We start from the raw sequence: 22,438 nt of genomic DNA, 5'->3' as shown, positions 1-22,438 counted from the left end.
AATGACCATATCCTCGCCACAATAATTTAAAGGATGCTACATTGGCCTATGTTTCCTTCCCAAATATGAACTTTAAACATACATTCGGTATTGGGTCCTGGCCGGCAAGGACGCAACTGCCACACTGGCCCCTGACGGAGCTGCCAAAAGCGCACCTGTGTGCAGACGCGTCTCAGAGAGTTACCCTGCTGAAGTTAGAGTTAGACTGCTTTCACCCAGAAAACAGCTCAGCCAACGGACAAAATAAGCGCCTTCTGCTAACAAGCTGGCTGTCTATCAGATGCTCGTTTGCTAGGCAGCATAATCAGCTAAAAGCACTTCCCCCCTGAGGTTGGACTATAGCTACACCAGCAGCTCTGTGTGTTTGTTCAACATTATAGCCATTTCAGTATCATTAATGCGTGTTAATGTCATCGACTAACATTTAACCGACTAACATGGCGATAACGTTACCAGCTAGTTAGCCAGCAGGCTAGCCATACAATGTAAAACAAATGAGCTCAATAATAAAACGACACTATATTTTGCAGTATATATGTCATGTCATCGTCTCTCAATGCTTGTCTTTGGCTTGGAGTGAAAACCACAAAACCGTTCTAACGATGACCTTTAATTGGCGATTCCCGGCTCTCTCATCACGCATAAATCCCGAAATAATAGTCAGAAACGGATAAAGTTGTTTTAGAGTTTTGTTTTTTTTTTAGTTGTTAGGATCATCCATTTTACAATTAAAAAGAAAACACACCTAGTTTTCCATACTTTTAACCACATCTAAACAAAACTGACTCATCTTCACATTCTCCAAAAAAAACACAAAAAGACAAAAAACTGAATAGCCTAAATGAACGAACCAGTGACACACGGAACAAATGTTGGCATATATCTATTGCAACCTTATTATAATTTGCAGGATTTCGCAACGTGATTTCGCAACTCTTTGTCCTGTTGTGTTCCTCTTGAATAAACCATAACGCACTGAACGCACACTCATTATTGTTTACCTGAACAATTTCGTGAGTGATATATCAGTGAAATCACACTGGTACCCCAGGTATGACATTTTATTCGCTCATCTACATGCGCTTAACAAATGATCTTAACGAAAGCAAATCATACTGTCTGAGGTTTCCCACTTGCGCTCTCTTCGATTTGCATCTCATTCGTAAAAAGGTCCGTTAGCATTGAAATGCCATTTGGAAAAAAAAAACAAAAAAACGCCTCTGCCTTAAACATCACAACTCGTTCAACTGCACAGGCGTGCGTTTTCCACGATGCTTTCACGATGTTTCTGAGCGATAAAGCACCCATACCGATGCACTTACCGGGGTCACCCTGACTTCTCCATGGCTAGCGAGCGGGTATTCCAACGAGCCTTGCTCAACTGCGAAAAATCAAATGCCGTGATCACAGTCCACGTCTCTGCATATATACCACAGTATAACATAAAGGATGAGCAAAATTGCGAAAATAAACAGAGCCACTAAAATAGCCTTAGTCACTGGAGATATAAGAGACTGCATGTCAGCATCCAGCTGCTGAAGTAGAACACAGTTCAGCACAATAGTGGAAGCGCGTGGATGATGGGAAAACCGAAACCCTTGAATTTGGGTGACGAGCGGAGGCGACGAGAGGCGCGCGGGTGCCTTACTTCAGACTTTGCACAAGTGGTCAGTGTCCAAAAGCCAGATTGTCTTCATGCGAAAGCCGGTGTCACGTACAAAATTTTGGAGTCATGGCGAGATGAGCGATTTTGCATCCCAAGTTTGACGGGTCAGCTTGGTGCCCACAGCTCGCGGCGCCCGTGCTAGAGAACAGGTTGCCTCTCACTTTCCAGTTCCCACGGGAGCTTTGGAAACTCCGCGGAACGGCGATATCTAGTAATGCCCCCTGCCTTAAGGATTAGCAAAGCGACTCGAGCAGTGATAGAGGAAACCTGTTGATAGGAAACTTTGGACACGCATGATTTTCATAGTTTGATTAGGATGACCACAGTTACGATGATGATTATTGATAGCAATCGTATGCCCATCTCGTATGTTATGTGTATGCTATGTGTTCATCTAATTCTGGTGGTTATGTTAGTGATGTCATCAGTACCATATTCCACTGCCTTGTTTTAACACCATACTGGAGTTAATGCATGTAAACCAGCGGGTCATTTAGACACTACGTTACTTGGAACGCTTGACGTGCCTCGCACTAGTCCGTGCCAGAATATGTCTACAAAGCCAAGTCTATGGTCTCTACCGACACGTAGAAACACTAATAAATTACAGCATGCTTCGGAATGGCACGAAAATGCGTTATTGGCAAGGTGCAGCGTTAGCAACCAGCGTTACGGGTTAATACGTTGGGCTTTCGTGGCTTGATGAACGTCTCCCTGGCGATACGCAGTGCTTGTTGAGATATTGTACCACGAAGGGTGGGGTGTGCCAGGTGTATACTTAAAAGGAGTTAAAGGAGTCCGGAAACTATGAGTGTGTGTTGCATTTTTGTAGCATGTAACCAAAGCAATCTGCGCCAAAGACAGCGATATCCAAACACCTCTTATAAATCCCGCAATTAGCAGAACTTTAATACTTTAACGCTCAGCATTACACGATATAAGTCGCTATAATCTATGTTCCCAATACATTACTAATAGGCCTATCAAACGGGAGTAGAGGTGGACTCTTAGGGCGTAGTGCGTGGCGTTGCCGCGCGCACCTTCTGCTACCGAGCATCCTTTTTTTGCAACTACTTGACAGAAAAAAAAAGAGTTTTCTTGCACACAATTGGATCCCAGGCGAGTCAGTCACGACTGTGGGTGGCGGATCAGACTCCGCGCTGGCACACCCTGGAAACTTTATAAAACTAAAGGCTGTGTGGAAGTTGCCGACCCACTGCATGCACGCGGCCGCGGACCTGCGATTATTTAGAAGTCAGAGCTGCACAACCTGGACGGTGTCCTTGCTGAACTCCGGAGCGCTTAGTTCAGTTTCATCAGCGATGTCATGCTTGTGGATTTTGTTCTTTGGCAGTCTTATTGCGACTGGAGTGAGGACGCAAGGTAAGCTTTTTTTCAGGAATAGATGTTGATATTTTTTTTAATAATAGTTTAATCACGGTAATGAAGTTGCTCTTAAGTGTAGATAAACCAAACGCGAAAACACTTCGTCTTGCTAGAAACTAAACAGAAGTTCTCTGAAACCTCAGCCTGTAGTCGAGTGACTGAAATCATGGAAGGCTTATAAATTCATTAAAGCGGACATTATTCTACCATTAACAGATTTGCTGTCTACACCAGGCAGTAACTCACGATATGACAAACCACATTTATAATGCCCAGTAATCGGGCAGTGTTACTTCGACCGATAATATTGATATGTGATGACATTTGGTATTATGGAAAAATGGTCGTCATGCATTATTAACTACTGGAGCCCCGAGACAGACGCGTTGTGCTATGTGAAGTCATCGTCTCTCCCTCAGCAGTCCACACCAGGTCGCTGGATTGTGCCAGTACATTCTGTTCCTGATGGGCAGCGGCCGTTGGCTAGTGTCTCCTGCTTACCTCCCTAGTCTCACTAGTCGGACACACGCACACTGTGCCTTTCCCGTTCCAGTCCAACCGAATGTGCTTATGCCCCAAAACAAACACAGGCACTTGGCTGGGTGTCCCTCTGAGACCATCCCATTCAGCTGGCCTGTCAGAGAGACTGTAAAGAAAGAGTTATAGGCAACAGTAACTGAATCTCAGCTCCAGCTGCGGGACACCGCCCTTCGACTTGAGAACACATCTAAATTATAAGAGGTCTGGTCTGGATTCACCCTGAGGAGTTTCATGAGCAGCTCCTTCCCTTGGCCCCATGCGTGAGAGAGCTAGTCACACCACACGCTGCCTTGGCCTTGTTTTGTTTTTTTTTTATTGTGGGAGGTGAGCAAAGACTCTTTGTTTGGGTCCACGTGTGCATGTGTGTAGCTGGGTGGGCAGGTGCGTTGTCCACCTGTATGCTCACAGTTGTCGCAAGCATTATATTCTGTAAGCCTCCTGGAGACACGCAACACTACTGTGTAAGCAGTACCAGGGCAAAACAAAAGAACATACACAAACAGAATAGAGAACTGACTAAAGGTTTTATGAGTGAACGGTTGAGCAAACAATAAATAGGGAGAATATAGAAAGCACACAGGACTGAAGCCCACTTTAGACCAATTGTGTTGTGAAGAAGTCACATTCTACACCAGTATCAGTGTGTTAAGGTGGTTTTCTGTTTGAAATATGAAAATATAACATCACAGCAAACGTACTAACAAACCTACCAACCAACCACTGTCGAGTGATGGCAAGGTGCATCTCATTAGTAATCAACATTATGTATTGCTGTAATCATTTATAATTTTATTCTTGTGTTTCAGAGGAGGACTCTGAAGGTTCAGAGGAGGCCAGTATGTTGAGATTTTTTCACATTAGCAGAGCTATAACATTGGAGTGGTTCACACACACACACACACACACACACACACACACACCACAACTACACAAAAATACAAACACACATCTACCCATTACAAACATCATGCTTTTTACACAAAAGTGTTTCAAACTGGGGGTTTTGCAGTAAGGTTGTTTGGTAATTGCTGTCGCCTATGGTCTTTTTCAGTATCAGAGAGTGCTGTAATATGTAAATGAGCCTTCTAACAAAACATAGATTTTATTGTCTATTGGGAGCACCCTGACGAGTATTAGATGAGTGCTCTATCGGTGTTTTGATGGATGGCATTCACATGCTAAATTATTTTTGACAGAAAGATGCAGGCCAGTCTAATGTGTCGATATATGGGGAGACATGTCATAATCATAATATGTAGCAATACAATCAAAATTTAGTTTATTGTGAAACTATGGTGTCTCACATTTTGGCCACCTTTCCTTTATACATTTAAAATGATATTTTGTATCCAGAGGAGAACAAGCACTAAAGTCTGACTAATGAAATATTAAAAACCAGACTTCAGTGCAGCAGTGCTGTGCATATTTAGGGGCCCCACTGATATAACACATTAAGGATTGTAGTTTAAAAGGCTACATAAATACCTCATCCAGATTTGTTCACACTGAATATGATCACATTGCTTATGGTGAGTAGCCCGTCATATTTCATCTCAATGTTTCAGACAAAAACGAAATGGCGACAGACCTGCCCCCAGTAGAGGCAGAGGGCCCATTTCCATCTGAGGATGGCGGTATGCTTTCACCGACACTGCCTAACTCTCGTCTAGGGTCAGCCCCTAGACATCATAAGAAGCTTCTACTATGTCTAGCCATGTGGGAGTTACAAAGCTTTCTGTCTGCAAAGACATGGTTGTCTTGGTCATACACAATACTCAATCTGATCAATATTCTTCAATTCGAAGGAGAGCGAACTTCTGATATAGTTGTTAACAGGCTCATAGTCAGTTATTTAGACTTAGCTAAAATGTCTGATATTATATACATGTTGCATACATAATATGAGATATGATTAAATCTCTAGATTATTTATGCTTCTAAGCATGATTTCAATGCAATTCTGTTTAAACCGTGAACAACATCAAATCTGTGTGTAGTTTTGAGCCATGATTTTAAGCCTGTCCAAGTTGGTAAAAGTGGTTTTGTGTTAAACTAGCCTGTCCATTTTATTTATGTACTTCAGGGGAAAGAAGTCATAAGGAGGCCCAATACAATGCGTCTGCATTCTTAATTTATACTTCTGCTTAGCTCATTGTCCATTGTCTGGGGTTTTTTATGTCCCAGTATGACATGAAATACAGAAGTGTGTGTGGAGCAGACAGATACCATGACACGGCATTTTGTGTCTTTCAGGAGCTGGCGGTCCAGAAGCTACTACTGAAGGTTGATGCACTTCAAAAAAGTTTTGATTTGTGGTGAAATTGATAAAAAAATGGATAAATGTCAAAGAATGTCGCTAGACAAAAACTCCTTCTCTTACATTACTCTGACATTAATAAATACAACATCAGACATTCCTGTTCACAGAGACAGTGATGGTACGGGCAAACCTGTTACTGATTATATCTTTAACTTTACAGCTGGCACAGCAGACACTGTACAAGCTGTTGAGGAACCGGCTGAAACAGGTTGGTCAAAATGCACAATACACATGCACATATGAACAAGTACACACACATGCACACACATTCATCCACACATAAGCAGAATATTTGGTGGTGATTCTCAATCATCTTTTGCAGTGTTGCCGGAAGATGAACCCGAGGTGACTGTTTCAGAAAAAGGTGAAGACCTTTAGGCATATACACATCGACATGCACTGTATTAAACCAGTTAGTAAAACAGCTAAAAATGATTTAGAGGAATGCGCTTTGTGAATATGATATGAATATCTGTTCTTTCTACTATAGATCCTCTATTAGAAAAAGAAGAGGAACCAATAACTGGTACAGCAGCCTGTGTAAATACTATATAAATACAGTGTAAATACAGAACTTCCCCCTCCTGGACTAACCCTGCACTCCACAGTGTGGCACTGCGCATGCTCAAGGTTCAGCTTTGAGATGAGTTATCCTTCTTGAACGCAGGTGTTCAGCGAGTCTCTGGTTGAGGAATCCATGTGTGCAGGGCCCTTGACAACAGTGTCTAAAAGCCAAGGAGGAGCATTATTTGTCTGTGCGGTAGAACGTCATTTTATGAAAAACTGATTTGCATATGTGTGGCAAAGGCAGAGAGCAGCGACCCACCCAGGCTTAAAGCCAGGCCTTCCAGATGGCAAACATGTGCCTGCCCAGCAAACCAAAGCGCCATCTCCCTGGCACAGAGGCCAAATATTTACACTCTTGAGGGAAAGTCTTCATCACACTGCTGTCTCCTTCAGGAAGTGATGGCCTCTGTCACACCGCTCTCTCCTCTCAACAGCGGAGTATTATTGCAAGATAACAGGCCTCACTATGCATGCATCATTTCAGTGAAGAGTCTTACATACATCCTGATAGCAACAGCTTTGCTGTTGTTGGAATATTTTGTATTTCTGAAATGACAGTCTAAGGTCAAAGTTCTTGTTAACATTGCAACAGTCATTATCTAACTAAGATCATATAACTTATTTGTATGCTTGGTTGCAACTGCCACCGTGTGATTGGTGACAAATACTTTTTTTTTTCAGTCTGTGGATTGTTGAATGCAATATCAGATTAAATTAGATTAAATTATATTCTGCTGCAGTGAAGAGCCATAAGTGTAGATTGGTATGAACATAGTGACAGAGAGGGATCAGACATGGCCACCAAGGGGTGTTATGGGAATTGACTAGAAACACTGCAGAAAACAGTCCCGTGGATATACTGTTTTGCTTCTCTTGACCAAATCCTACTTGCATTCACTAGCTGGTCATATGAGACGTTCAGTCCAAAGTTCTCTTGTCAAAACGCGCAGAAATGTGACCCTGTTGTTGTGACTGTCATTATTATTTTGACAAATGCCTTCGGATATCTATCCCAGCACATGCATAAAGCAAAATAACAGACAACTTTAGACAATCTTTTTCTGAGAAAGCAGTATGTTTCCTAGGCTGCCTTTATCCTGTTAGAACATGGGTCACTAATTTAATACTGCTGATGAGCAGATGTGGCCCAAGCTTTGGGCTTTTCATGATGTACACATCCAAGGAAAGAAAGCCTCTCACATAAGCAAAGTATTTTTTTTATTGAGCATAGATTGGATGAACTTTTATTTTAAAACAATCTAAATGCATGTAATTTAGGACACGGTTGTTAGACAAGCACTTGTTACTAACATTTATATTTGTCAAATACTAAGCATTTGTCAGACATTGTTATTCTTCATTTAATAATGGTGCATAGTGCTTATGGTAATATGATTAAAAAACAGGACATAGTCTCATGGAGAATGTCTTGTTTTGTAGAAGCCCCTGAGATGGATGGCACAACTGCAGAATCAGGTAGGATGATAAATCACTGTTCAATCTCTTGATAATCTTACGTCTTCTGAAGCACTCGGTTGCCTAGTTAGAACAAAACAGGTTTAGTCTGGAGAAAATTCATGCAAATGGACATTCAAACATGTCAAATGTGTCTTTCTGTGTGTCTGACCAAACATGTACGCTGAAGTATTGCCAGGTGTTTGATGAAACGTGTGTTAAAGTTTGTATATGATTGATAGGAATCGTTCAAGAGGAGGCCCCCACTGTAAACCCTGAGGGTCCTGAGGGAGGTAATTAGACATTATAGTCACCTTAGAGATATTATATTCACCTTATATCACCTTATAGACATATTGCAGTCAACATTATAACCACTATAACAAGTCCCTTGTAAATGCTCATGGACTGGAATTGCATTTGAAAGCTTCTGTTCTGATTTCAGTTCCTAGACTAGAGGAATATTGGCCCAATGCATTCTCATCCAATCTGTGTGTGGTGATCCTTACTCATGGCACTCATCCCTTATGTTAATGGAATTCTACACATTTGGTGGATCTGCTCGATGTCTCCCCTGATGTCATGAGTTTATAGTGCTTACAAGTCAGCATAATTGTTGGCTTTTCCAGAAACCACGTTATATCGAAATATCCTGTTAACCTTGTATAGAAACCTTGGCTGTGTAACTCTTCTATAATTCTTTCTGTGTGAGATCACAGTGGTTGGTGTACACTCTGCAGTGCTTGTGTGAATAGTGAATGCATGTTTCTGTGTGAGATCACAGTGGTTGGTGTACACTCTGTAGTGCTTGTGTGAAGAGTGAATGCATGTTTCTGTGTGAGATCACACTGGTTGGTGTACACTCTGTAGTGCTTGTGTGAAGAGTGAATGTATGTTTCTGTGTGAGATCACACTGGTTGGTGTACACTCTGTAGTGCTTGTGTGAAGAGTGAATGCATGTTTCTGTGTGAGATCACACTGGTTGGTGTACACTCTGTAGTGCTTGTGTGAATAGTGAATGCATGTTTCTGTGTGAGATCACAGTGGTTGGTGTACACTCTGTAGTGCTTGTGTGAAGAGTGAATGTATGTTTCTGTGTGAGATCACACTGGTTGGTGTACCCTCTGCGGTGCTGAATGCATGTTTCCACTCACCACAGCAGAATCAGAACAAACTGAAGGAGAGTCTGATCTTTCAGGTAGGCTTTGTGTGTTTGTCAGAATCCTGCAAACTCACAATATCATTATATTTTACAGTTGACAACTAACTAGGATATGATTATAAGGTGAAATAATTCAATTATGTACATTATGTTTTTATTTTATATTATTTTCTTTTAAACTTATAAATAATTTCATAAGGATGTTGTCAGCTTTATTGTCATATATTAACCTTATTTGCAAGTAAAAAGATAAAGAGTTTTTTTTTTCCTATATACTTTTCTGTCCTTAGATCAAGTGAACAATACCTCATCACCATCAGAGGAAGAGGGTATGGAACAGTTTATCTTGCAACCAATCAGTCAATCAATCAACTGATGAATGAATCAATAGTTAATCAATCGTCAATAGTAATCACTCAATAACAGCAAAGCATTCTCTGTACACTAAATCTACAGTAAATATAGTATGCTACAGTAAAAATAGTAATTTGGCTAACTGCATGATGATGATCTCTGAGCTTTTATTAGTGTCCGCTGATCACATTGGCTAACCGCATGGTGATGATCTCTGAGCTTTTATTAGTGTCCGCTGATCACATTGGCTAACCGCATGGTGATGATCTCTGGGCTTTTATTAGTGTCCGCTGATCACATTGGCTAACCGCATGGTGATGATCTCTGGGCTTTTATTGGTGTCCGCTGATCACATTGGCTAACCGCATGGTGATGATCTCTGAGCTTTTATTGGTGTCCGCTGATCACATTGGCTAACCGCATGGTGATGATCTCTGAGCTTTTATTGGTGTCCGCTGATCACATTGGCTAACCGCATGGTGATGATCTCTGAGCTTTTATTGGTGTCCGCTGATCACATTGGCTAACCGCATGGTGATGATCTCTGAGCTTTTATTGGTGTCCGCTGATCACATTGGCTAACCGCATGGTGATGATCTCTGAGCTTTTATTGGTGTCCGCTGATCACATTGGCTAACCGCATGGTGATGATCTCTGAGCTTTTATTGGTGTCCGCTGATCACATTGGCTAACCGCATGGTGATGATCTCTGAGCTTTTATTGGTGTCCGCTGATCACATTGGCTAACCGCATGGTGATGATCTCTGAGCTTTTATTGGTGTCCGCTGATCACATTGGCTAACCGCATGGTGATGATCTCTGAGCTTTTATTGGTGTCCGCTGATCACATTGGCTAACCGCATGGTGATGATCTCTGAGCTTTTATTGGTGTCCGCTGATCACATTGACTAACCGCATGGTGATAAACTCTGAGCTTTTGTTAGCCCTCCTCCTGACAGCATGTGCTGATGATCTAGTTTTTGGCCTGTACATTTTTCCAGTGACAGCATCAGTAGTGTCTCATAAATGTGGTACTGGTTATGTGAGGCCAGCTCCTCCCATCCAGCTGGCCTTGAATACATTTTTTTTTTATCCCTGATCTAGTGTTTTTTGGTTTTTTTTGCTCCCTTCTACGTGTGTTTTAATTGGTTACAGAGTGTTCTTATTTTTAACTAAATACAGATGGTTCTTGTTTTTAATTGGTTGCAGAATCCACTTATTTCTCTACGAAAGCCTCAGGCTCAAGGCATTCAGTACACTTATTAGTGAGGCAAACAGGACAGGGAATTTATAAGAGGAAGAGGAATACTAGTTCTTCATGAATGCTGTGTGTTGATATATGTTTTTTGTTAATTTTGCAGCAACAAAAGCTGCAGCAGATCTGGCCAGTGAAGGGGACGTTTCAGGTGAGGATTACACATATCACTGGTGTTACATTTACCTTTTCTGACTCCTACATTCATTCTGTATGCATTTTCATTTTTTTCTTGCTGATTGATATTAGCACCAGACAGCCATGCAAACTGAGCAATCTTTGAACAGGAAGTAGTTTGTGATGACAGTAGTGTCCTCCTACGAGGTCAGTGGGTTCAGTCCAGGTATCCTCATATGACCTGGCGAGGTTCAATGTGAAGAAGCAATAGGTTGGCCATCACACTTGTCTACTTGTTGTTCTAAATGACTCACGTTCCTGATGATAAATGAGATGTGTTAATGTGTCTTAAAAGCTGAAAACAGCATCGGTGGTGCAGAAAACCCAAGCGATGGTGCAGGCAAAGGTACTGCTGTCCTATCATCTCTCCAACATTTGATCTTTTGCCCAAGACACCAGACTGTGTTTGTTGTGCCAAAGAATCACATCCATCACCTGACCTGCTGAGGCTGTTGTTATTAATACTAAAAACCATGTAATGTAAATTAATGTAAATCTTTGATCTCTTTCTTTATTCTGCATTATAGTGCGCATTGCTGGAGCCATGGCTGGACCAAATGGTATGATATAGATTTTTTTTGTTGTAGTGTCTGTCCTTATATTACATATTTTAATAGCTAGCAATAACAGCCAGTCTTTCTCGGCACACACTGAAAAGCCCACCTACATACAAATCATAAAGTCATTTATTTGGAAACACATTTAAAATATTTTGAAAGGCAAACACAGACACAGACAGACAGACACACAAACAGAATAGAGGACTGACTAAAGGTTTTATGAGTGAACGGTTGAGCAAACAACAAATAGGGAGACTATAGAAAGCACACAGGACTGAAGCCCACTTTAGACCAATTGTGTTGTGAAGAAGTCACATTCTACACCAGTATCAGCAGCATTATGCATTGCGTTAATCATCTGTAATTTTTTTATTCTTGTGTTTCAGAAGAGGAATCTGAAGGTTCAGAGGAGGCCAGTATGTTCAGATTTTTTTTTCACAACACTGGAGTTGTTCACACACACACACACACACACCACAAATACACATAAATACGCAGTCTTAACTGTTAGTCTACACTGCGCCCTGTATATATGAGCAAATTCACTTTAGAAGATTACCTTTGCCCATTACTTTCAGAGCTTCCTTCATTGAAAAAATGTCACCCTGTATGTTTGAACTTCACGTCATGTGTTATCTGTTGTAACTTCATGTCATGAAGTTACAATAATAATTACAAGAAATTATTTTTTACTTATTTTATGCTGATTCTCTAGCTGTTTATCTATAGTCTGTTTTTCAGATTATAGTACTGGTTAGTTATTGGAAGCATAACTTTCAGATATCTCTTTTTTGGTTCTTTGTTCAGATATACTTTGCCATTCACTGGACTGATTGTCAATGTCTGTCTGACATCATCTAGAAAGGTTCTTTCTAACAGTATGCATACTTTGAAATGTTTGTAAGACCATTACTTGCTGTTTGTTTTAGAACTTACAAGGTCTGGGCTTGGAGCGAAGTGCAGGTTTTTTGCATTGGTAAAAGCTGTTTATTCTGGTTGGGTAATTAATGAATTAGCTGCGGGTCTCTTACATGTGCTGACGTCAGTACATTCGTAATGCTCCTAATTAGTTTATTTTCCACACCCTCCTCCATTTGTGACTACAGAGTCAATCACGCTCGGTTTTGCTTGTCATTTTTATAATTTTTTCACCTCCTTCAGTCTCTCTCTCTCTCTCTCTCTCACACACACACACACACACACACACACACACACACAAGAATTTGTCATTTCTTGTTCTGCACTGTCAAACCCTGCAGATGCCCCAGTAACTTCCTGAAGGGCCCACTTGTGACCGGCGTACAAATTGTTTTGCAGCAGGTCTGTGTGGAATGAACTGCTGATACCTGCTGGCCTGCATCAGTGCTCATGATAGATCCTAATCTGGCCTATTGTATGGCATTGCTTAAGGCTGTGGCATGGTTAAAACATGACCCAGCACTACACCCACACAAACATGCACATTTTTTCACAGTATCACCAAGAACATTTATGTATGCAAGGATAGCCAGAGCTTCCCTGTTTTTGGGTAACACAAGCCACTACGGGTGCTTGGGCTACTATTACTATGTAACTGTGTTGATGTCATTCCAGAGTACCTCTGTGGTTATGCTACTCTGGTTAGTGTTGGTGTGTTTGAGCTGTAGCTGTTTGAGGTGTAGGACCTAATCACAGCTGCTTCTAATACAACAAAATGGAAATGATTTCATATTATTGCCTAGTATGATGTAATACATTATAGTTGAGGATAATTTAGACTGGAAAGCATTGTTATTTGGAGTTAGTATTTGGGATTTCTATTAAATATTCTACATCAGTGAAATATTAGGTGGTTCAGAAAATGCTGGTGAGGTCTTGATGAGTGGCAGGCACTCTTTGAAGTTCATATTGTGCATGGTGTATCTGTGACTGATGGGGTGCAGTATTGCAGGATTATTCTTCCCAAGCTTAAGTTATTTTATCTAGTTATCTAGAATAGATTTGTGTTATGACAAGTTTAAATAGCATGGAACTATAGTTTCTGTCAGGACAGCTAAATTGTAAATCCAACATTAAAACTAGCCAAGTCAGGCTTTTCCCTATGGAAGGTCAAATTAGACCAAAATACAAGAGAAGGCAACAAATAGCTCAAAAACAGCATCCAGGGTTCTATATGGTTTTATTATTCTGATATATACTTTTATTGTTTTAAACATTGATGACTTTTATTTTGAAATGACAATTGCTTTTTATAAGAGTCACCTATTCAAGAATCAGTGGCTGCTCATAAACAGAAATGGTTTTTGCCTTAGGATGATAGTGCAATACTGCCAACTGGTGGTCATATGCGCATATTTTTTGCATGATTATACTGCAGTTTGATGTTCTAGTTTACAAAATGAGATGCAACTCTAAATAAACATATTGACCTTCACATACTATATGTGTGCAGAAACCTGCGGCATGTGAGCGCTTGTTTTTGTTTCCCTACACAGGGCTGGGTTCAGGCATCGTTGCTGGGGTCGTGGCCGCAATCATGATGGCGATTATTGGCGCTGTCTCCAGCTATTTCACTTATCAGAAAAAGATGCTATGCTTCAAGGCCCAAGGACGTAAGTGCTTTCTTGTTAGACAATGTCTTCTCATTTTGGATTCTGCAAATTCAGTTTCACTGTGTACAGGAGGTTACTTTATTACTGCATAATGAGTCTGTAATAAAGCTAAACTAGTTGTAAAAATGAACTGTAATAAAATAAGCGCACAAATGTAGATATGTTCTACAGGGGGGTCAGTTGAAACTATGCATTTAAATTAATCCCACTATATATATGTTGAACCTCATCTTTGGACAACACATTGTCCTTTACAATTCCCAGTCAGAAACAAAGCACTTGCAATTGAATCAAAATTTAATTGATCATGCAGTTGACCAATGTGCAAAGTAGTTGATTAACCATGTTATGCCCCTTACCCAGGCGATCCCGAGAGAGCCAAAGAGGAGAACAGGACACATAATGACCCTCAAGGTGAGGCCTCCCCTCAGCTATGACTTCTATCAATCATTACTAACTTTAAAAGAACAATAATGAAAACAGTACTCTCCGTGTTCTGCACAGAGCCTCAGCTCTAGGCCCAGATCAATAAACATTAGACAGGGGGTATTCAAAGATACACTTACTCTGCCATCCTAATGTTTTAATCATAAAAATATGATTTAGAGTGCAAGACATGTAGTCACACACACAACTGCTCTATGTATGAAATTATGTAATATGATGCCTACAGACATTGCAGTGATATATCTGTAATGTATTAGGGGCTTTATATGTTTTTGGTATTTTTTATTTTCTTTTACAGCACTCAGCAGCCTCCTGAACTCAGCGTAATCTTCAGTACATGATGAAAACAGTTGGAGAAGGCCACACGATATAAAGCCGCTGTGAATCGGTTTACAAAAATAGTTGGGACAAAAATGCTAATGGAAATTTCAATAAATGAGATCTTGAGGCGCATTTTAGCAGTCAGAGAACTGGAATGGTTCTCATTTGTTCTTAGCGAGTGAGAGGGTGAGAAACACGGTGCCTGTCCAATATCTAAGAACACTGATAATTTGTGTCTGTGGAGTTTTCCATCAGAGCAATGGCTTTGATATTATAGTTTAAATACACTGACCACACGGGTTTCTTATTTTCTTATTTTGATTTGCCTTTAAGTTGCTTTACCACCAAGACAAAGGGACCTTTTTCATACTTACACGTCCTGCATCTTGGATTACAGTTTCTGGTATTACTGTACCTGTTCGACTGTTATATTCTGAATGTAAAATGCATACATGATGAATGTGTGTGTGTGTGTGTGTGTGTGTGTGTGTGTGTGGTCCTGTGTGTCTGTGTGTGATCACTTAGCTAGAATTTACATTTTGGGGGGAGGCACTTTCACTGACACTAAACTGTGTTTGTTTTCATATACCTTCAGTTCCTTGCTAGTACATTTTTTTAAAACAATCTAATCCCCTAACATGTTAGTTGTTACATTTCTTCCATTGACTGTTAACTATTTTTGAAAATATGTGATTTTACCAAATTGAGTCCCAAGCACTTACATTGTTTAGTTAAGAAATTTTGTAAATAACAATGAAGCATTTGAATAAAGTGTTGGTCGTATGTCTCTTTGAGCTGGTTGATGCGTTTTCCTTAGTTCAATAGGCTACTGGTAATCTAAGATTACTTTACCTACATGTTTAACATATTGTTATTGTTCCTGTTCATGCATTTATAAAAAGAAAATGTATATAAACTAGTAATAACTATATAAAGTAATTCTAGTCTTTCTGTATTACCATTAATGGATCTAACTATTGTGCTTATTTAAGATTTGTCTGTCAAATAAGACGTAAATCAATTAAAAGACGGTTACCTTTAAAACAAACAGTATTCTATTAGAAATCTTAACTTTACCGTAAATAACATATCAAACGAGCTTCCCGTTTTCTGTGAGTCCGTAGTAAGTTTCCGCATTGCAAGGAGCTTCTTAGCCTTCAAGACATTTTGAACATTTACGGTGAAAACGTGACCTATGGAGACCTACGATATTTGGCAAGTTGTGTAGAAAACAGACTGAACGAAGGTAAGTTCAATGAAAACGAAAATGCTAAATGTTTGTAACTTGACCGCCCCTGCTTCACTTGTCTAGATGTCTCACCTCGGTATAATAAACTAAAATAATCGTTTGAACCCTGACTAGATACTTTGTTCGTATTTTTGTCAATTAGCCGTTAACGGCTATTTAACTTTGTACTTATGACCTGGGCAATGGGGATGTTGTGTGTTAATTTCAGACTTGTGTCGCATTCATTTGACCACAAGGTCCACGCCTTTGCCCTTTAAACGGTCCCATAGTGGAATTTAACACCTCAAGTACTGTTTGTCTTACAGGAGAACTGGATAGCTCTCCTGATGGAATATATAAGACTGAGGTATGATCTGTGTGTCAACTCCTGCGTCAGAGTTTCAGAAAATACAGTGTAATCATAATCATAGCACTTGTTTGAGATGTCACATTTCTCAGTCAAAATGCTTGGCTTCATGAATATTTGTTCATGCAGGTTTCAGTCTCTGGGATTATTCCTCCTGCTCATCCAAAGCCAATGTCTCTCAAGTGCAGGGATCACCAAGCCCAACTTTGTACTTATGATGGTGGACGACCTCGGCATAGGGGACATTGGATGCTACGGGAATGATACGATTAGGTAAAAGAACCTCATGGATTCTTACAAGAAATACCGGCAGCTTTGTGCTGTGACTCCTAAGATTAGTGTGTGTCTTGAGTTTTCCCCAGAACCCCAAACATCGACAGGCTTGCGCTGGAAGGGGTGAAGCTCACACAACACATTTCTGCTGCTCCTCTCTGCACACCCAGCAGAACTGCGTTCATGACAGGACGTTATGCTTTGCGCTCAGGTGTTTGCCTGTAACACTTTACCTATTTTACTCATTTTAAACAGACTAGATGTACAATTCCCCAGAAGCACTGCAGAATTAAGGTGACCTACAGAGAATTTATTTAAAATGCTCACACTACCATTTCAAAATTATCTTTGAAGGACTCCCCCTGTAACTGTTTTTTTAATCTAGCTAGTATTTGTTTTTATTGATAGTGGTCTTATAATGGACAGGAGAGGAATAAATGAAATAACTGAAATTGGACAAAAATGTGTCTAATTTTAGAGCTCCCCTGTGTGTAATTCACAGCTGTCATTCATCACTAACATACAGAACAAGTATGGCATGCAGACAGTGTGGTTCTTCTAGTTAATGAGTGAATGTGTTTGTGTCAAAGGTCTTGGCAGCACAGGGAAAGTGCAGGTTATTCTCTTCCTTGGAGGCTCAGGAGGTCTTCCTCCCAATGAGACCACCTTTGCCAGACTTCTCCAGAAGCAGGGTTACAGCACAGGCATTGTGGGTGAGGCACTCACTGCAAACCCGTAAGTTCTCACTTGTGAGGTGGCATTTATCATGTTTTTTGGATCTGGATCAGTTTGAGTTTTTCTGCAGGTAAGTGGCACTTGGGTGTGAACTGCAAGAGCAGGAATGATCACTGCCACCACCCCAACAACCATGGTTTTGACTACTTTTACGGGCTTCCCTTTTCAAACTTTAATGACTGCAAGCCGGGGGAGGGCAAGGACATTCTGGTGGACCTTCAGGTGGCGCTGTGGCAGTTGTCCATGCTGGCGGGTCTAGGCTTTCTGACTCTGGTTCTGGTGAGGCTCACTGGTCTTCTGGAGGTCAGCGTGAAGCTGCTCACAACTCTGGCAGCCCTGTGCCTCCTGGGCTTCATGGTATGGTATGCACCCTTCGGGCTCATGCGGACCTGGAATTGCATCGTCATGAGGAACCATCGGGTTGTGGAACAGCCCACGAACCTGGACACGCTGAATGAACGGCTTATGACAGAGGCGGAGCGGTTTGTAGAAAGGTGAGGTCACACCGGTCACACCAGTCACCAGTGAGTTTTTTTTTTTTTTTTCTTGATCTAGCCTATGTATATACCACATAGGCTAGATCTGTATATACTATACCCAAGGGCTCTGTTTGTGGTTAGTAAATATTTGTGTGATCACTCATGATGTCTTCTATATTAGCATAAGAATGCATAAATTCTAGGTGCCTCTTATTGTTTTATGTCCCAATAATAATTATTTGTTTCGATGGGCAGCTTTCACGATAGTTACTCACATCTGGAATTTGTCATTTAATTCCCAGTGGCTTACTTCTGTGGGGCTGGGATATTAATAGTCATGTTAATTAAAGATCTTTAAGGGTTTGAGGGTCACCTGTAGGTGACGTATAATAAAGTATGTCAAAGGACACCGACACCTTCCTACACAGAGTCTGCCTTGTGTTTTGCCCCATGGAAGATAACAACTTTGATCCACCTGTATAAACAGTAAAGCATGAATTAATTTATGGTCACAGGAATCAGAACAGGCCCTTCCTGCTGTTCCTTTCGCTGGCACATGTCCACACGCCACTGTTCATATCGAGGGACTTTTCTGGGAAGAGCAAGCACGGTCTGTATGGTGACAACGTGGAGGAGGTAGACTGGATGATTGGTGAGACAAACCTGGTACTGTCTTTCAGTTTATTCTGCTTTTTGCGGACAACTCTTTCTGTCATTCTCTGTACATTATGCAATGGTTCAAACACACGCAGATGTCTCCCTGTTTGTTTCTTTAATTTTGCCCTCTGATGATTCATCCACAGTGAGTTGTATTATTTTGCTCTTCGAGTAGACAGCAGTAAGTTTCTTGGCTTTTGATGCTGATTCTCGCTTACCTCTTACAGGCAGAATGGTGAAGACTGTTGAGGAGCTCAACCTTTCTGAGAGGACACTGATGTATTTTACCTCTGATCATGGAGGTCATGTTGAGGATTCAGACACACATGGCCAAAAGGGGGGCTGGAATGGAATCTATCGAGGTAATGCACAATTATGAAAGATTTTATCTTGGTGACAAGTCAGATTGTGAAAACTAAGAGCAAGCACTGGTGGAGTCACACATTTCAGTAACAGTTTGGATTTGACATAAATGCATTCTCTATCAATTTGTACTTTTCTTCTCTTATGTATATAGTTTTGTGTTATGTAATTATTTAAAAACCTACATATGCATTTAAAGTATAAAGTTGGAGTTGTATATAAATATACTCAATTGAAAAGGGGGGAAAAAAAAGAAGCCAACTCATGATGCAGAATCTTTCCAGCATTCACTCATGCTTAGGTTCAAGGGTCTTTCTGTTTACAGTCTCTCTCTCTCTCTCTCTCATCCCCACTTAATTTCTTGTGCTATGAAGGACGCTGTGTGTCAGCCACACTGATCCAACAGCGGTCTTTTACAGCAATATGTAATCATCTGGTTCATTTGTAAGCCAGGATAAAGTGAATAACAGTTGAATGTCAACTGGTCTTGAGCAAAATTCATCTCACCTTATTCCCCCTTTTCTCTATTAATCAGTTTATTAGAGCCCAGTTATCTGTGCTTCCTGGGGTCAACATGAACTTATAAACTTCTAATAACTTCAAAAACTTAATTTAAGTAAAAAAATTTACTTAATAAAGAATTACTAGAGCAAAGCTTGATGCATGGCTTCTAGTTGTGCTAAACATTTCATGTACTTTTAACGTGCATGCTTCTTTACTGTTTTGTTCTCACTTTATTACTCCTTCCTTTTGCTACTCATATTCATATTTTCTAGCTGAGTAGTTTGTTCCGGTTTACATACTGTGGATGTATAGTTGATTATTTCACTGTTAAACCTTCATCCCATTGAGACCCATAATGTGACTTGCTTTTACCCTAACACCAGATTTTCAAAACAAAAGTTTTATACTAATTGTAAAATGGAGCTGTTGTGATTTTTCACAGCTAGGGTTATCACAAATTGACTCCTACAGGCTTCATTTTAGATTTTGCATTTTTTCTTGCTTGTGGCTTTTGTACATAACAGCTTATTTCCCCCATATTTTTGTTTCAGTTTGTCAGCATGCTTTTACAAGACTGCTCACAGCAAGCAGTTAAACAATGCAAGACAAAGCAGTAAAAATATTCAGTGGAATGTTGATTTCCAGAAGCGTCATTTCAACAGCTTTTTGAGATGGAGGGGGCGGGGTATCTGATGATCAGTTCCACACCTTTCTTGCATTTGTTCCTGTAGGTGGGAAAGCCATGGGGGGCTGGGAAGGGGGCATCCGCGTACCAGGAATATTCCGCTGGGTCGGACGTCTGCCCTCAGGCAGAGTTCTGGAGGAACCCACAAGTCTGATGGATTTGTTCCCCACCCTGGTGAAGCTAGCTGGGGGAGAGATGCCCCAGGACCGGTGAGAGGAAATGGTGGTGATACTAGATGAATCATTGGTGGCATTTTAAAGCATATTGTCCTGAGTCACTTTTTCCCAGTGTTTTGTAAAATTGTTGTGTCTGCAGTGCCTTATTTCACTGCTGAGATTTGGTTCTTTACAAGTTGCAGGGTTAGTTGCAGGGTTCTGAGGCAATCAGACCCAGCAACCTGTAGATGTGATCGAACTACTGATGAAGTTTATGAAAATCCCGATTGTACTAGATTTATCAAACCCATTTAGGACAATGACCTGTGTGTGTTCCAGTGTCTCAATTTAATTGCACTTGATTTAATGTCATTGATTTATTTAATTAATGTAAAAACACAAGTCACCTTGAATTAAATTGCTGGTGTTGGTTTGTGTGTGTGCACACATGTGTTTTCAGAGTTTTGGATGGACATGACCTGATGCCACTGTTGGAGGGGAAGACGCAGCGCTCGGAGCACGAGTTCATGTTCCACTACTGCGGCGTGTACCTGAACGCTGTACGCTGGCACCCTCCTGACAGTAAGTGTCAAACACACACACACAAACACTCCTGAACATGCTGGAATCTCCATGATTGAGTGTAGGTGGCACTGTCACATGTGCATTCACATGTGCATTTATTTCTCATTTTATTTTAGTTAGGTGTCAGTATCTTGCTACCCCATAATTGAATGTCAACCAAGGGGCTCAGCACATACTTAACATGCTCACAAATCATAAGCAGGCAGGAGGATTTGAACAGTCTTTCATCTTACCTTTCTTCTCAGGCGATTCTGTCTTCAAGGTGCACTTTTTCACACCCAATTTCTCCCCTCCTGGAGCTGTGGGCTGCTACCATAGCAAACTGTGCATGTGTCACGGCGAATTCGTCACCTGGCACGACACGCCACTCGTGTTTGACCTGTCTAGGGACCCGTCGGAGAGGGCTCCCCTGAGGGGAGAAACAGAGCCCCGCTATGCAGAGGTGCTGTGGCGGGTCCAGGAGGCTGTGGAGATACACCACAGGACACTCAGCCCCGTAGAGAACCAGCTCTCCTGGGGAAACATCTTGTGGAAACCCTGGCTGCAGCCATGCTGCGGCATATTCCCATTCTGCTCCTGTTCCGAGGACAACTCCACCTTCACACACAACATTGGGGAATTATAAAGCTAAATACCAGTGCAGCTTTGTTCAAGTTTTGAGACAAGGGAAACAGTCTTGATCAACACCTTTTTAGGCTTTCAGAAAGCCTGGGGTATAGTCAGAATTCAGCTTGCTCTTTAATAAAGTAGGGCTACCATCAACACCCCCCCCTTTGAGTTAGATGCTCAGAGATTTAGCACGCATAGTTGTATAGCTGTAGATGAAACTACTCTGATGTACTGCACAGGGTTTACATCACAGTGGCAGCTTACATTGGTCATTTGTAACAAACCTCTTTTGGCTTGTAATAAACAAAGAAAGATCACCCGTTGCCTGTCCATATTTCCATAGAAGATGCTTTCACTCTACAACAAAAATGCATATTTTAGAGGCCTAGATATCCAGTAATTATATGGTTCACTTGATTTCAGTAGTGCTTTCCAGCTTTCCGAAGGCACACAGTCTACCAACTCTTTGACTGTAAAAAGTATTATTAATATGCTCTTTTCATGTAAGGGAGCAACAGCTTTTGGAATAGTAAATCATGGAGATTATAGAATGCTACATCATGCAGTTCAAGGAGCATTTACCCAAAGCCAGTTGGTGAAGCTAGGTTCTGCACCAGGTTATTGAAGTGTTGCACTTCTCTCTATATTTTACCTTCTAGAAGGAGTTAATTATGATCTTATTCATTGACTCTAGTGCCATTATATTCTAGAGACAATTTTTTTAAAAAAAGATGCAGTTAAATTGTTATTTAACTGTAAAAAAACATTCAGAGAAATTACACTTGGACTTTAAAATTGCAAACTAAAGGATTGACCTGTACATCCTTTAACAGCCACTGTGAGGCGCTCTTTCCATTGACAAAGCCCAAGACATTTGCCCCACTGTGTCTGAAGCTATTAATAAAGGGAATATGAGCAAATATTGACACTGTGAATTGAATATGCACACTTTGATCATTTGGAGAAGACTGAAAGGCAGTAGGCCTATACCTGAATG

The 22,438-nt window shown here is 40.8% G+C and overlaps 2 protein-coding genes across 7 annotated transcripts; both read left to right on the top strand.

Annotated features, from left to right (window-relative positions):
* Positions 1 to 2,655: 2,655 nt before the first annotated feature.
* On the top strand, positions 2,656 to 15,595 carry si:ch211-39i22.1 (uncharacterized). 5 transcript variants are annotated; one of them, XR_014125204.1, is made up of 18 exons: positions 2,656 to 3,049; positions 4,399 to 4,428; positions 5,158 to 5,226; positions 5,846 to 5,875; positions 6,073 to 6,120; positions 6,235 to 6,276; positions 6,403 to 6,438; positions 7,920 to 7,955; positions 8,177 to 8,227; positions 9,094 to 9,132; positions 9,387 to 9,425; positions 10,812 to 10,856; positions 11,178 to 11,228; positions 11,410 to 11,442; positions 11,829 to 11,854; positions 13,917 to 14,033; positions 14,397 to 14,447; positions 14,779 to 15,595. XR_014125204.1 is itself a non-coding variant. In XM_081720459.1 (18 exons), the coding sequence occupies exons 1-18, from the start codon at positions 2,887 to 2,889 to the stop codon at positions 14,805 to 14,807; spliced, it is 936 nt and encodes a 311-aa protein (XP_081576585.1). In that variant the 5' UTR covers positions 2,697 to 2,886; the 3' UTR covers positions 14,808 to 15,595. The 5 variants fall into 5 exon arrangements, 4 of the variants coding, with proteins under 4 accessions (XP_081576587.1, XP_081576585.1, XP_081576586.1 ...); XM_081720459.1 differs by having other exon boundaries at positions 2,697 to 3,049; positions 9,097 to 9,132; positions 11,829 to 11,858; XM_027025067.3 differs by having other exon boundaries at positions 2,705 to 3,049; positions 11,829 to 11,858.
* A 319-nt stretch (positions 15,596 to 15,914) lies between these two features.
* arsh (arylsulfatase H) lies at positions 15,915 to 21,758 on the top strand. Of its 2 annotated transcripts, XM_027025084.3 has the most exons (11): positions 15,915 to 16,047; positions 16,356 to 16,396; positions 16,526 to 16,669; positions 16,759 to 16,880; positions 17,260 to 17,382; positions 17,475 to 17,898; positions 18,399 to 18,535; positions 18,768 to 18,902; positions 20,139 to 20,301; positions 20,708 to 20,829; positions 21,078 to 21,758. In XM_027025084.3, the coding sequence occupies exons 2-11, from the start codon at positions 16,377 to 16,379 to the stop codon at positions 21,455 to 21,457; spliced, it is 1,770 nt and encodes a 589-aa protein (XP_026880885.3). In that variant the 5' UTR covers positions 15,915 to 16,047; positions 16,356 to 16,376; the 3' UTR covers positions 21,458 to 21,758. The 2 variants fall into 2 exon arrangements, with proteins under 2 accessions (XP_026880885.3, XP_026880886.3); XM_027025085.3 differs by lacking the exons at positions 15,915 to 16,047; positions 16,356 to 16,396 and having other exon boundaries at positions 16,530 to 16,669; positions 16,749 to 16,880.
* The last annotated feature ends 680 nt before the right edge of the window (positions 21,759 to 22,438 follow it).

Source organism: Electrophorus electricus, chromosome 9 (assembly GCF_041902795.1).
Source record: "Electrophorus electricus isolate QZ-2024a chromosome 9, ASM4190279v1, whole genome shotgun sequence".
Classification (NCBI taxonomy): domain Eukaryota; kingdom Metazoa; phylum Chordata; class Actinopteri; order Gymnotiformes; family Gymnotidae; genus Electrophorus; species Electrophorus electricus.
The sequence above is the reverse complement of the archived record's forward strand: the minus strand, read 5'-3'. Positions and strand labels throughout refer to the sequence as shown.